Source organism: Acanthochromis polyacanthus, chromosome 15 (assembly GCF_021347895.1).
Source record: "Acanthochromis polyacanthus isolate Apoly-LR-REF ecotype Palm Island chromosome 15, KAUST_Apoly_ChrSc, whole genome shotgun sequence".
NCBI classification, from domain to species: domain Eukaryota; kingdom Metazoa; phylum Chordata; class Actinopteri; family Pomacentridae; genus Acanthochromis; species Acanthochromis polyacanthus.
The window spans coordinates 14,328,503-14,341,215 of record NC_067127.1 but is presented as its reverse complement, the minus strand read 5'-3'; the positions used below and the strand labels follow the sequence as shown (position 1 = coordinate 14,341,215).

The window sequence follows — 12,713 nt, the reverse complement described above, 5'->3', positions numbered from 1 at the left end:
TGGGCGACACTGGCACTCGATAGCAGTTACATTTTCATATAAATAACAGTACCATTCTGGCCTGTAATTGCCTCAGAAATGAGTACACGCATGAAGGAGTGGGTGCGGTTCAGTATGGGTTACGAAGCTTTCTCTTTTGGAAAATTTGTACAGTACACCTGGAAGACATGCTCAGCCAATTTGATTTTAAGTCATCAGAAAACGTCCATTTCGTCAGATTTTAAGCCATGACAATGCAGCAGCAACGTGCGACGCCTGCATAACCCACAGCTTTAAAGTGAACAGCACACGGTGGATGTTTTGGCTTTGTACCTGATCAGACATTATAATGCTTCAGTGCTAAAGGCAGATTAAAACTCTGGCTCCGAGTGTTAAGCTCAGTCTGGATCCAGCAGAGACACTGAATTCCCACAACAATTTTCTACATCTTTTATAGCGGCTCCTTGTCAGGCTATTTTGCAAATGCACTGGTGAATCAAAGAGCTAAGGAGGAGAAGATACTTCAAGCATATCTGATTTATTAGGCCAAGTGAAGGGAGGAGACGAAGAGAAGAGAATGAATTCGGCCTCACATGCACTTTTAATTACTGTTGTCAAGGTGTTTGCTTCGCCCTTCTGGGAAAAGCAAACCCAATCATCACTCATACCAACTACTTAGAAGACCCGCAGAATGAGCCATAAAGTTTTACGCCTCTTCTATGGTGCTACATTTACTGCAACATAAACAAAACTCAACCTTCTCCCTGCAACATCTCTCTTCTCTCCTGAGATAAGGCGTGCTGCATGGTTGATAAACTGAGCAGAATGAGGCCGCAGATCCAGGGGTGCCCTTCTCACCTCGTATGCTTACCTGAGGGACGGAAGAGGACAAAGGAACAACATGTGCCTGTCTGTTTGATCTCCCTGTATGAAGCGCGCCGCACATGGAGGCTGCTGACACGTCATGGATTGTTTGCTCTCGCACAGGCAGCACTGCTGGCCTTCACTGCACAGCTCTTATTATAGCAGGGAGGCAGAAGAACATTTCCATGCACACGTGCTTTTTGCGCACAAAAACAGTCTTTTCTTTTGATGAGGCTGTGGAAGAAGCTATCTATGACCAGAGGCTCGGCTGGAGTGCTTGGCTGCAAGACAAGACACTGGTCAGACAGTCTGCCCCAAGAGCAATAACAATGAGGAAAATACATATCAGTCTTGCAATATTTAACTTGAATGTCAAGTGATGTTCAGCATATAATTGGAGTTAAAATCTCTGTGTTTCTCATTCTGTCCTTAGTAATATTGACCGCTAGCTATGGAGGATATAAGAAGGGCCACTAAATCCATTATTCATAAATGAAAACGGGGGACAAGAGGAGGATGAGTGTTTCTGCTGACAATGTGGTTGCTCTCTCAGAAGCCCGAGACATTTTAAAAGCGGATACAGTTCCCCACCTCACCAACCCCAGTCAAGATTGGTTTCAGTTGAGCTGATTTCCATATGCCCATATGATATGTCTTGCCTCTCAATCTCCAGCTTCCTGCTGCTCATTTACTCTTAATGTTTTATGAGTCTGTGTGGTTATTGGTGAACGCAAACTGTAACAAAGGAGAATCAGTTTCTTTTTTTTTTCTGGAGGACATGACAATATGCTATCTATTCAATATAAAACAAATAAATAAAACAAATAAAAGTAAAAAGGGGTGACTCATTTGAATTCAGCCCACAACAGCACGCATTAAAAAAATGCAAAAAAACAAAAAGTTCTTCAGCAGCACATATCTAAAAACAGCATGCCTATATGTGTATGTTTGTGTGTGGGTATCTGGGATCCACGAGGGGCCGGAGATGAGAGCAGTGCAGCAGTGAAAAAGGTAATTAAGTTGACCAAAACAAGAGGAGTCGGCTGTTAAATATTTCATGCATCCCCACACAAAGCACTGTAGAAACCATTAACGACAGGGCACCATGCTTTATGCAAATCTTAGCCGAGAAGCAACCCGGAGGATATGTGTAGGTAAATGTGTCAGTAATTTGAGACACGGCCCAGCTAAAACTGGGTTTAGTCTTTGTTCCACCCTGGCAAACAAGCAAAACTGCAGTGACATAGAGTGCAAGCATGGTGTCTGAAAGTGCAAACATCTGGGTGCTTGTTCAGAATCTTTGTTGTTTTTTCAGCAAATATTGGAAACACAGCTTTTCTTGAAATGTATTGAGCATTAGTGTTTGTTTGCAATGGGTACTAACACTGATGTAGCACAGTCGCTGTCACAAGCCAAAACTACCAATCACAATTCATTTAAGGACAATGAATTTTTACTTCTGCTTGGAATATTATCTATCGTGTTGAAATGAGGCAACATTTCACAGAGTAATAACCCACTAATTCTAGTGAAAGAAAAAAAAAACATTGCTCCATATGTGATAGTTGGGGGATGCTGTACTTCAGCTCACTGTACTGGAGCGAGAAAGAGTGAGACTATTTTTATCCCACCCTGAGGCCAGGGGCAGCTGTGTCAAAAGTCAACAACTACGGTGACTCCATGCTGCGGCACTCCAGTCCCAAATGCACACAGTCTTTCTGCCGCATACATAACTCGAGACGCTGAGATTTGACTAGAATCTGCAAATTATTTTACATGACGTAGGACTGAAGAAAGCTTAAAATGAGGAATGAAGTAAACCAGGATGAATAACTGACAGCAACGCGTCCAGTTAGCATGTTGGGGGGGGATGGCAGAGACAACAGAAAAATATACATTTATTGAACTGTGATAACAAGACATAGACTGTCATAACCTTATAACCCTCACAAAAGCCAACATGTCTGACAGCGTAACATTGCCGATGAAATCAAATTTACCCCATGTTAGCCATGGCAATATTGCTCTGTATGAGGCAAGCCCATAACGTATTGATGTACAGCTTTGAGAATGACAAGCTGTACTCACTGTGATTTGTTACACTAATAAAAGTGAAGACACATTATTGTCCTGCCCTCTCAAATACACAGACACACACATCTTCCTCTCTCTCATTCTCCCCCTCTCTCTCACACACACACACACACACACACACACACACACACACACACACACACACACACACACACACACACACACACACACACACACACACACACACACACACACACACATCCCTCTTCATGGACCACTTGGCTTTGTAGTGGCAAAGAGCTTGAACAAATTGAGAAATGATTGGAATTGAAAGATGAGTAATGGTGATTCTAGCGCTGTCCCTTCTCAATATGGAGATGATGAGATTTGATTCTTTGAGGTCAGGTACATCATCCGAGCCGAGTGGCTGCCCCGCCTATGACTAAAAGAGATAGGAGGCCATTCACTCTCACATACGGGCTTTCGCCACAATAACTCACAGCCGACATGAAATCAATGCTATATTTACCTGCAACATTACCATACTATCACCACTTTCCATCACCACTTAAACAATTACAGCTCAGATTCTGTATGTTTCCCATAAGAGGCGCATGTGGATATAAGTGCTATGCTGCCTGGTTGCTGCTTCCGTGTTTGTGAGACTGAATCCACACTGAGGGACTAAATGAGGTCAGTGAAGCTCCATCCATTCCTTTCAGTGCTGCCTCCTCATCATGGTCAGCAATTAACTCACCATTACAGTGCCATTAGCTTAGCTTTGCCACAAACGGCACTGCAAACTGCCAAACATACTGACTAGCAAATGGCAGTTCTGGATTCACTGACACTCACTCACACAAGGGGGAAAGCAGAGAAGAAGGGAAAGGCATCTGGTTGTGAATTTAAATGTAGCCGAGCTGGCTACAACAGTGGGAGGTTGTTAATATGCATCTATCTTTGACACAAATGTTTCTGTGGCGAGACTAGCGCTCCGTCTTTGATTAACTGATCCCGCGAAAGGAGTCCAGGGAAAAGAGGCCACTACAATTCTTTAAAAAGACTGAACTAGAAGAACAAAGTGGCCAAAAACAGAAGCAAAATAAAACTTCAGCCTCTCCATGGTATTTTACTGATGATCTTCAAATTATATGCACTGTTGCTTTCAGACCTTTTTTGATGAAAGGGGAGACAGTTGGCAGCTCTGGCTGTCTTAAGAAATTGTCCCAGTGAGGCAAGGAAACTGCAATAGTAAGAGTGACTTGTGTCAGCACAAACCATGGAAAGTCAAATCACTTGTGAGATGGATGTGTTTACTCTTACCCTTTGTTCATTAGGGCATGACAGTCCAATGATGAATAATGTCAAGGGGAACAAATCCATGTTTGGACACTAGTTCTATACCAGAATACTTACTTAAAGCTTTATTTGTTCATATTTTATATATAGTTGCAAAGTAGCAGTATGTGAGTGGTCTAAGGCACATTTGTAATTTGCAAAAAACTAAGTTTAGTTTTAATTCTGCATTTTCAATCTTTCCAGCATTGTGATGGAGGTACAAATCCTGCTTGATTTATCTCCTATTTTCTCCTGCTGGTCTGTTTTACATGCACAATTGAGTTTTGAGCAAATTAGACAGTGAGGTGATACTACAATTTTAAACTGGAAATAAAGTGCCCTCTTTAATTTTGAATCTGTTTACGTTGCATATCATTACCATGGCACAAAGTCCAGTCCTATACGGAGATTGTTACCATGGGAACAGTAGTTAAAGTAATGCGGAGAAAAGAAAGTGGGCTTCCAAACTGAGATGACAGCTGTTCAAACGCAGCAAAACTTAACAAGCAAATTTTAAAATAAATGTTCAGGTGGAGATGGAATCAAACACATTTTCTGCGCCCACACACAATTTAACATCAGTATGTTTTTAGCTGCATTTCTCATCCATTCCTAGTTGATGAGCGTACTGCGTTGTGTTACTATTGTGGTCTATGTGTCAGTTGCTCAAGAGGTGCGCTAAACATTGACTGATATGCATTGACTGAACGAGCAACACAGGAAAGCTGAATCCTGGGGCATTGCATGCAGGTCTGTTCAGTGTCTTTGTGTAGAATGAGCACGAGTGGTAATTACTGGGTCTAAGGCCTTAACAGGAGCACTGGATGAGAATAAGATCCCTTCCCTGGGCAGGTCTTTTAATAGGAGTATGGGGGATAGCGTGAGACTGGTTCTCTTCTGAGACCTGCGGCACCTCTCCCAGGTAACAATCTCGCCTGCACCATCAAATCACACTGCTCAGTATTCACTTAATGAAGCATGCAATTGTGAATAATCAGAACTCCATACCTAAGGTGAACTGCAAAAACATAAAAGATGACATTTTCTCACATGAAAATGGAGATACTCAGACAGTGGGCCAGTAGTCTGTTTTTTCAAGCCATTTTACATGATTAATAGGGTAGAGAGCAGGAGTTGAAACTGCAATTAAAGGTGTCTTCCATCAGAAGGAGAACCCACTTTCTGGTAGTCAGCTAAAGGAGGACCGAGGGGAGCAATGCTCCACCAGAGAAGTCATTATTTCTCCACCATCGTCTCTGCTCTATGGAATACATTAACTTCACAGTGTTGCTGTCTTAGCCAGAGTGCCTTCATTGCTTGTTTTTTTTTTAAAGGGATGCATGCAATTAGAAGAGGGGAAAGAAGAAAGTGCTTGGAATAGTACCCAGCCCCCACACAGAGATCGAGTGCCAGCACAAAACAAGCTCAGTGGGCCCCTGGGGGCCCTGCCTGAGACTGAGGAGAGCCTCTGATAGTCAGTGTCACCGCTACTCATTGACAACAAAAAGAAAGAAAACAACTGCAAAGCTTCCATTTCACCAAGTAAATGGCTTCCTAAAAATGTACAGATGGATTTCCAATAACAGACATCCTCCCTTGTTTGTGAGGAAAAATAAATGATACTTCCTTTGTGGGGGATAAAACACCTTAACAGCATAAAAGTAAAAATCTTCCTCTAATATTCCTTGCTGAAATTTGACACACATTACACAGTAAGCTGTATTAGCATGTTTAACAGAGAAGGTACTGCACACCCACCTCGTCTAAACTTTGTTCCAATTCTTCTTTTATACAGATTACCCTGCTGCATAGACCCACCAAGGATCATTACATCCATAATTCCCTGTTTTGCATGATGTCATTGTGAATATTTCCCTGGATTTGACTTGCAGCTACAGTGCAATTAATTATATATGTACACCGTTTGCCAGGGCACACTATCACGTACAGAGAAGTGTTATAAACACATGGGATACATGTTCTAGCAGCCTCATGAATATGTGTCACCTTAGAAAATGTAAAAGGGCTCGTGGAGAATCATCATAATTGGGGAAATGGCAGGAACATGATTATGAGTCTAGTCCTTCTTCCATGTGCACTACAGTAATGAGCCTGAGGAAAGTGATTGTCGTACATTTGATGGTTCGCTGACTTCACACTCATTGTCTTTATCTGCAATGGAAAGGGGAGGCGGGGGAAGGATCACAACTCCTTTGAGGTGCATTTAAATCATAGTCTCCACATATTACTAAGAAAATTCCCTCTTGAGAATGTGAGCTGAGATGGCGTCCTTCAAGCCCCGCTGGGTTTCCTGTCATCATGAAATGGGAGCAGGAGATTAGGGGGGAGAGGGATGTAGAGGATGGAGCAGGAGGGGGGTAAATACTGAAATCGGGTCTAATCCCATCTCATACAGCTGAAGATACACTCCTCCTAAGACATTTCTGCTCAGAGCTGAGGCAACTGAAAGGAATGGGGGAATACCATTGGGAATCAGCCCAGTGCGCATCTCTGAATGAACTACTAACTCCAGAAATTGTTTGTTTTTTGCAAATTCAATAATGAAAATCAAGCATATATCAGATTATTTCAATGCATATATGAAAAAACACACAATTCAGTGAAGCTGAGTGCTAGCTCCCAACGCAGTGCCGCAAATATTCAAGCCACAGAGTCAGTACAACATTGTAATATTATTCCACACCACAGCCTCTTCCACTAAGGCTACAGTTCAACTAGAGATGGCTTTTGCAGGTGACTTGCTCAGTGCAGCTATTCTTGCATAAAAAACGCATCAAAGCGGCAATTTTGCACAGCTCATTGTGTTTAATGGAGTGCTGTAAAACACGTCCTTTCCAGTGTAATTAATGAGGAGATGACAGAAGCGTGGAACACATATCTAGAGGGTTTGTATCATAAGTATTCCAATTTCATAATATATTGTGATTTAATTTTATGCTATTCTTCCATTTGGCCGCAGCACAATATCCCATTTAAAAATTCCATTTTAACAAATCTTTTAAAACCCATTTTATGTCCAATTTGTAGGTTAAACTGACATTTTAAAAACATTATTTTAAAGACAATTTTAACTGTTCTCCATTTTTAACATAACACTGTTGCAATTTTATAACGCACAACATCAAACCCTGTGTGATGCTAACTCGGTGGGTTGTTTATGTACATATTTAAAAGCCTTGCTGCTCATCTTAAATAACTCGAACAAAAATCAAGAGCATGACTTTCATGCCTCCCTCCTCGCTTTAAAACGCTTTCTCCTGCTTCCGTCTCTCATTTTCTAATGAAATGCAACATTTCACAAAGCCTCCAGATTAATGTGCAGAAATAAATAAATAAGAGGGAGCATTCAGAGTGACTGCTGATGCGAGAGGAGAGGGGATTCTCACAACCCACTGCCCCTGCTGTAAGAACATGTCTTATCAACATTTTCTGCCTGTAAAATGTCAATGGAATGCTACACGTTTCATCAACGAGGCTGCGCATATATCTGCTGTAAGCTGCATGATCTCTCTGTCTTGTTACACCGAGCGAGACTCCCCTCTCTCACCTCTCTTGTCTGTAAGGCTCAGGTCTCTAACCTCTGGCATTCATCACGAGAACACGGCGAATCCAAAACCTGGCACACAGGCTGAGACTGTCTTCTTGTGTTTCTACTAAGATATGACCTTTGTCCTTCCCTAGAAAATGCCTCTTTGTGTGCTGTCTCTAGTACAAGGAGGAGAAATGTTGTACGGTACAGTGTAACACACAAATGTTACAAGTTGCTCACGTGCAACAGGCTTCTAGTAAGTGTGCAGTACACCAGCTGCAGCATCTCAGAGAATTCACATTCACCTGTACTCACAGAGGCCTGAATGGTAATTAACTGCATGCTACTTAAATTAGCTGCAAAATTGTGTGAGTTGTTAAGAAATAAGTTAGCTTGAGTGAGAGTGCACGCTGGACGAAGAAGTGAAAACATTTTCATGTATATTAATTTAGTCCTGCCATGGGATCAAACACCAAGCAAAGCCTTGTTTAATTTAAAAAAGGACCCTGTCTATGCAAATAATCGGAAAAGGCACATTTCGTTCACATGAAAATAGTGAAAAAAATCTCTCGTTTTATCCCTGTTCAGGTGCTTTTCGTACAGGTGGAAGGGAGCCCAGAAAGCTGCAGAACGCATGAGGATCGTAGTGGAGAATTTGCACATCTGAGTGAGCACATCTGTGCTTTCACAACATATTCCAATTTATGTTCTTTTGAACATCTTGTTTGTGTCCCTCTGTGGCATTTAGTGATGAATGGCTTGCATGAAATAGACTGTATCCTTTTAGATTAGCCAGCTACTCGTGGATTAAAACTAGGGGCTAAAAAATCACTTGGCCTTCAGGCACGGGGAAAAAATGTGGCATAAAGAAAAAAAAAAAGCTCTTCCACGCAGAGCGAGTACAGAGGTGTCTCATAAGAACAACATCACAGCTGCACTGTGTCCTGAGGACAGGCCTGCTTATGTCACTGCGTGCTTACTGTATGTGTAAATCTTGGTGTGTGGGCAGCTGGGGTTGAGGCAAACTTCAAGACCAATTTCATGTTTGTGCGTGTTCGAGTCTGTAGCTTTCCCCTGTGTGGATATTTGTGCAAAGTTCCTGTATGCTCTTGGCCAGCATCAGCGTTGCTGTCAGTAAGTGGGTGCTTGCGAGAGGAAGGTCATGTGGCAGCCAGCAGAATTATGTCCAGGTCAGAGATGCACTGTATGGAACCAACCCTTATTACCAGACCGTTTCCCTCTGTCCCTGTTGCACACATATAACACGCAGGCAACAGGAGGCGGGCAAGCATGGACTCCCTCTTACCATATTCATGAAAGTGCTGTTAGTCGTACATGTTGCATCTGTAATTTAATCAAAACTTGTAGTTCTCTATAATATGAAATATTCATGAATAAATGAGCAACAACCAAAGTTACAAAATGCAGCATTTCAAACACTCAACAGCTCCTTCATCAGAGCTGTGTTGGTGTGGTTTGATCAAATTTGATTGACAGCAACCAAACAACACAGCAACTGTCATCGCATTGTGATTCAAATGCTGATTACTGGTGTATGGAAATATGTGATATCATCTTTTATCAAAGGAGCCCCACCCACTTGTGTGGAGAGAAAACAAGAAACGCAAAAACCTTTTTTCATTTTGGTGAATTCTAGCGTGTTCATGCGGCATCCCATCATGCTAAGAAGCTGATCAAAAAAAATAATGTGTCTGCATGTATGCTGTATAATTTGTTCGGCTGTGTTTGAAAGGGAGTAAATATATTTGACTTACAATGTGGAGCTTCAAGAAGTCTCCAAGACCAGAGGAGCTATCCACCCTGACCAGGACAGCATCCTTCAGATGTGTGCTGAAGCCGATGGCCAGTCGGTCTGCCCTCGTGCTGGGACGGTCATTTGGTGGCCATGTGTATGTGATCAGTCCACCATCTCGCCCAAATATGTACGTTGTTCCAGCTGGAGAGGGGAAAAAAGAAAAGGGAAGAGAGAAGCACAAACAGAAGACGTTAATAGTGTATTCCCCCTTGCGACTGTGTACCAGGCGTGAATCACTGACTGTCAACACAAAAACATTATTAACACAGCAAAGCTGGCATCAATGCTGCGTGTACGGAGCACCGTCAGTCTGGAGTGTTTTATTGTGCTGAGTAATGACTTTGCAAAGCAGTGAGCAACATATCACTCTTGAACAGCTCTCAGCCCCGTCTGAGAGTTTAAGCACACTCGTGTCAATTCATGAGTAGGAGAAAATTCAGCGAAAATGAGTGAGGCAGGTACTGGCGCCGCTTCGCTCATAATACTGCACAATTACTCAGTTTTACTGCCGCGGCCTGTTTCACCTCTAGAAGGAAGAGGTACAAATGAATTTGCAGTCATGTCCCCAGCGCTCAGGTAACCAGCATGCCAATCGGGCACCTCCTCATCTCTTGTGCTTCATTAGCAGCCCCGAAGGCAGACGCAGCCGGCAGCATTATTGACTGACTGGTCCAATTATGCCCTTCTTGTGACCTCCAAACCAGCTATTTCCTGTCTCGCTGTGCTACCTCGTTGTCTTTAGCAGCCATATGAAAGGCTTGAACACGGCCTGCTGGATGGAAGAGCGGTTCTAATTACCTGGCTATTCAGTGAGAAAGAGTCTTGCAGCATTATGCCAGTGACCTAGTCAAAGTGATGCCTGGAAATAAGTCTTTCTGGGCTAATGATGGAAGCGGGCTATTAAAAGTGAGAGTCTGCTCATGTTAAAAGTCGGTCTCATGTCTCATGTTTTGCGATTAGGACAGTGTTTTTAATCCATTCTTGACGGAAAACAAGAACAAGTATTACCGTGAAAAGGAGCTGCGTATATCTGAGCTCAATTATGAACAAATGAGCATGTGATTGGGAAATAAACGCCAGTGAGAAAGCCCTGGAAATGAATGCAGCTGTCAGATTAGCATAAAAACAGCTATCTTCATGAAAAATTAGACAAGGAGCTCTGCTAGTATGTTATGCATTCACATGTGCGAGTGTGAGCGAGAAGGAGAAACAGCGAGAGGGTGTGAGGGAGACAGAGTGTGTTAATATTCATAGGGGCAGGGAGTTAAACAGCCTTAGCTTGAACAATAGATTATAAATCATTCTGACTGTAATTCCAATATTTTCTTGTAAACCAGTTCACGAGGATATAAAACTATCGATAAATTTTGCATTTATTTATATAATTCTGTTGTTTTCTTCCCTCTGGCTTCCTCTTTCATAGCGCGGTGATTAAAGTGTGTCCCTCCACTCTGAAGTTCCTTTTCCAATTTCGTTCCCTCATTTGCGTCAATACACGCTGTCAACCATTAGCTAAAAAGAATTGCATCATTAATTAACAATAATGTGATTAACAAATGAGGTCGCGACATCCCGATCTATGGCGGGATTTATTGTTTTCATAAGCCATAACTCGCATTTGTAATATGTAATGATAGAACACTGTAAGCATTTTTTGCTCTCCTAATGGATAAAGCGTTATGAAGCTTGATGACTTCTACAAAGGAAAAGACATTATGTGTAATATATTTGCGAGGCAGGCGTCATTTCTTTTTCATGAAGTCTGGCGGCTACTGAAAACTCTTCTTATTTCACTAATGCATGTCTGATGCCTGCCCTGACACAGAGCAATCTCCAATTCATGTAGCTCACGCCGGACTGTTGTCACTGTCTCTAAGTTTCCCCCAAGCCACCTAACAACTTGCTCCATGCTCCGGCTTATTATAATTAAGTGCTTCTAAACCATGTCAGTGTAGGAACTCAGGGGGCCCTTAAGCATCTATTTTCCCCTCCTCGGTCTATTCATATGATTTGACACCCATGTTATCCCGCTGACAGCCTATTTACTGTTGGTGACCTCTAAAAAAATAAGAAAACTAATAAAAAAAGGACCGGGAAAAAAAAAACACTTTAATGAAAAGATTGCTCATTTCTGTGCACTCTCAGCCAAATGGATGCACAGCAAGACACTCATGTCAAGGCACGAACGGTCGGTCAACAAAAAATGGCTGCTAAATGGTTCCAAAACAGATTCAGCAAGTGCAGATAATAGGGCTGCCAATATGTGGTAAAGCAGTCTGAAATCCATACAAGCATGTAAGACTGGTGGGAAAAAAAACTCCTTGAGGGACTGTTGAGGATTAAGATACATGGAGAAACATGCCTAATGCACACCTACACAGTGGTGCAGTGGCATGAAATCAGCAGGCACGTGCCTGTGTAACTCCAGTGCCGGAGAGTAATTATGCAATGGCTCCATATTTGTTATTTATGTTCCCTCCTGGGACACAGAGTCTGATATGGATCTGTTGTAGTCATTAGATACAGCAGTGTCCTGGAAATTCTTGCCTGTTTGTCGTCTCTTTAATTTGACAAGAGTTTCAGTTTATTCCCTATTCACCCATTATCTAATGAAAAAAATAAAAAAAATAAATTAAAAATAGGGGCAGTTTTAGGTTACAAAATGCCAGGAAGTGCACCTCTGCACAATACAAGACCCGTGACACAGAATGTAATTAAGGTTTTCCTTCTTCATATACTCCCACTTGGATTTTTTGTACGTGCATCTGAGTACATTCATATGTGCGTCCCCCAGAGAGGTCGCAGTGTGGAAAATCAAGAGGCGAAGGGTTTTCATTCAAGGCTACTGCAGATCCTGGATCAGACCTCCAGGATGAACTTCTCAACCACAAGCCTCCCCTGTTAAAGGATAATGAATTAATCTGTCCTCATGTTGGACTACATTGAGAGCTGGCTGCTCTCTGCTGTGTCAGTTAACATCAAAGAAGATAAACATTGGCAGATCAAACACTCTGCTTTCATTAAAAATGTAGCACCATCCCAGGAGTTCTCCTGCATTTGGCCAAAGAGGTGTGTGGGATAGTAGACAGCAGAATAGCAAACATGGCCTATGTGTTATGGAGCCCTCTTGGC

The 12,713-nt window shown here is 42.3% G+C and overlaps 1 protein-coding gene across 28 annotated transcripts in view; it reads right to left on the bottom strand.

The window, feature by feature from the left end:
- Positions 1-12,713, bottom strand: part of LOC110961804 (neurexin-1a) — a 254,010-nt gene that overhangs the window by 76,335 nt on the left and 164,962 nt on the right. For all 28 annotated transcript variants that reach the window (XM_051960402.1, XM_051960401.1, XM_051960404.1 and 25 more), the window contains one exon: positions 9,541-9,722. In XM_051960402.1, coding sequence (XP_051816362.1) covers positions 9,541-9,722 — 182 coding nt within the window. The remainder of the gene's footprint in view (positions 1-9,540; positions 9,723-12,713) is intronic.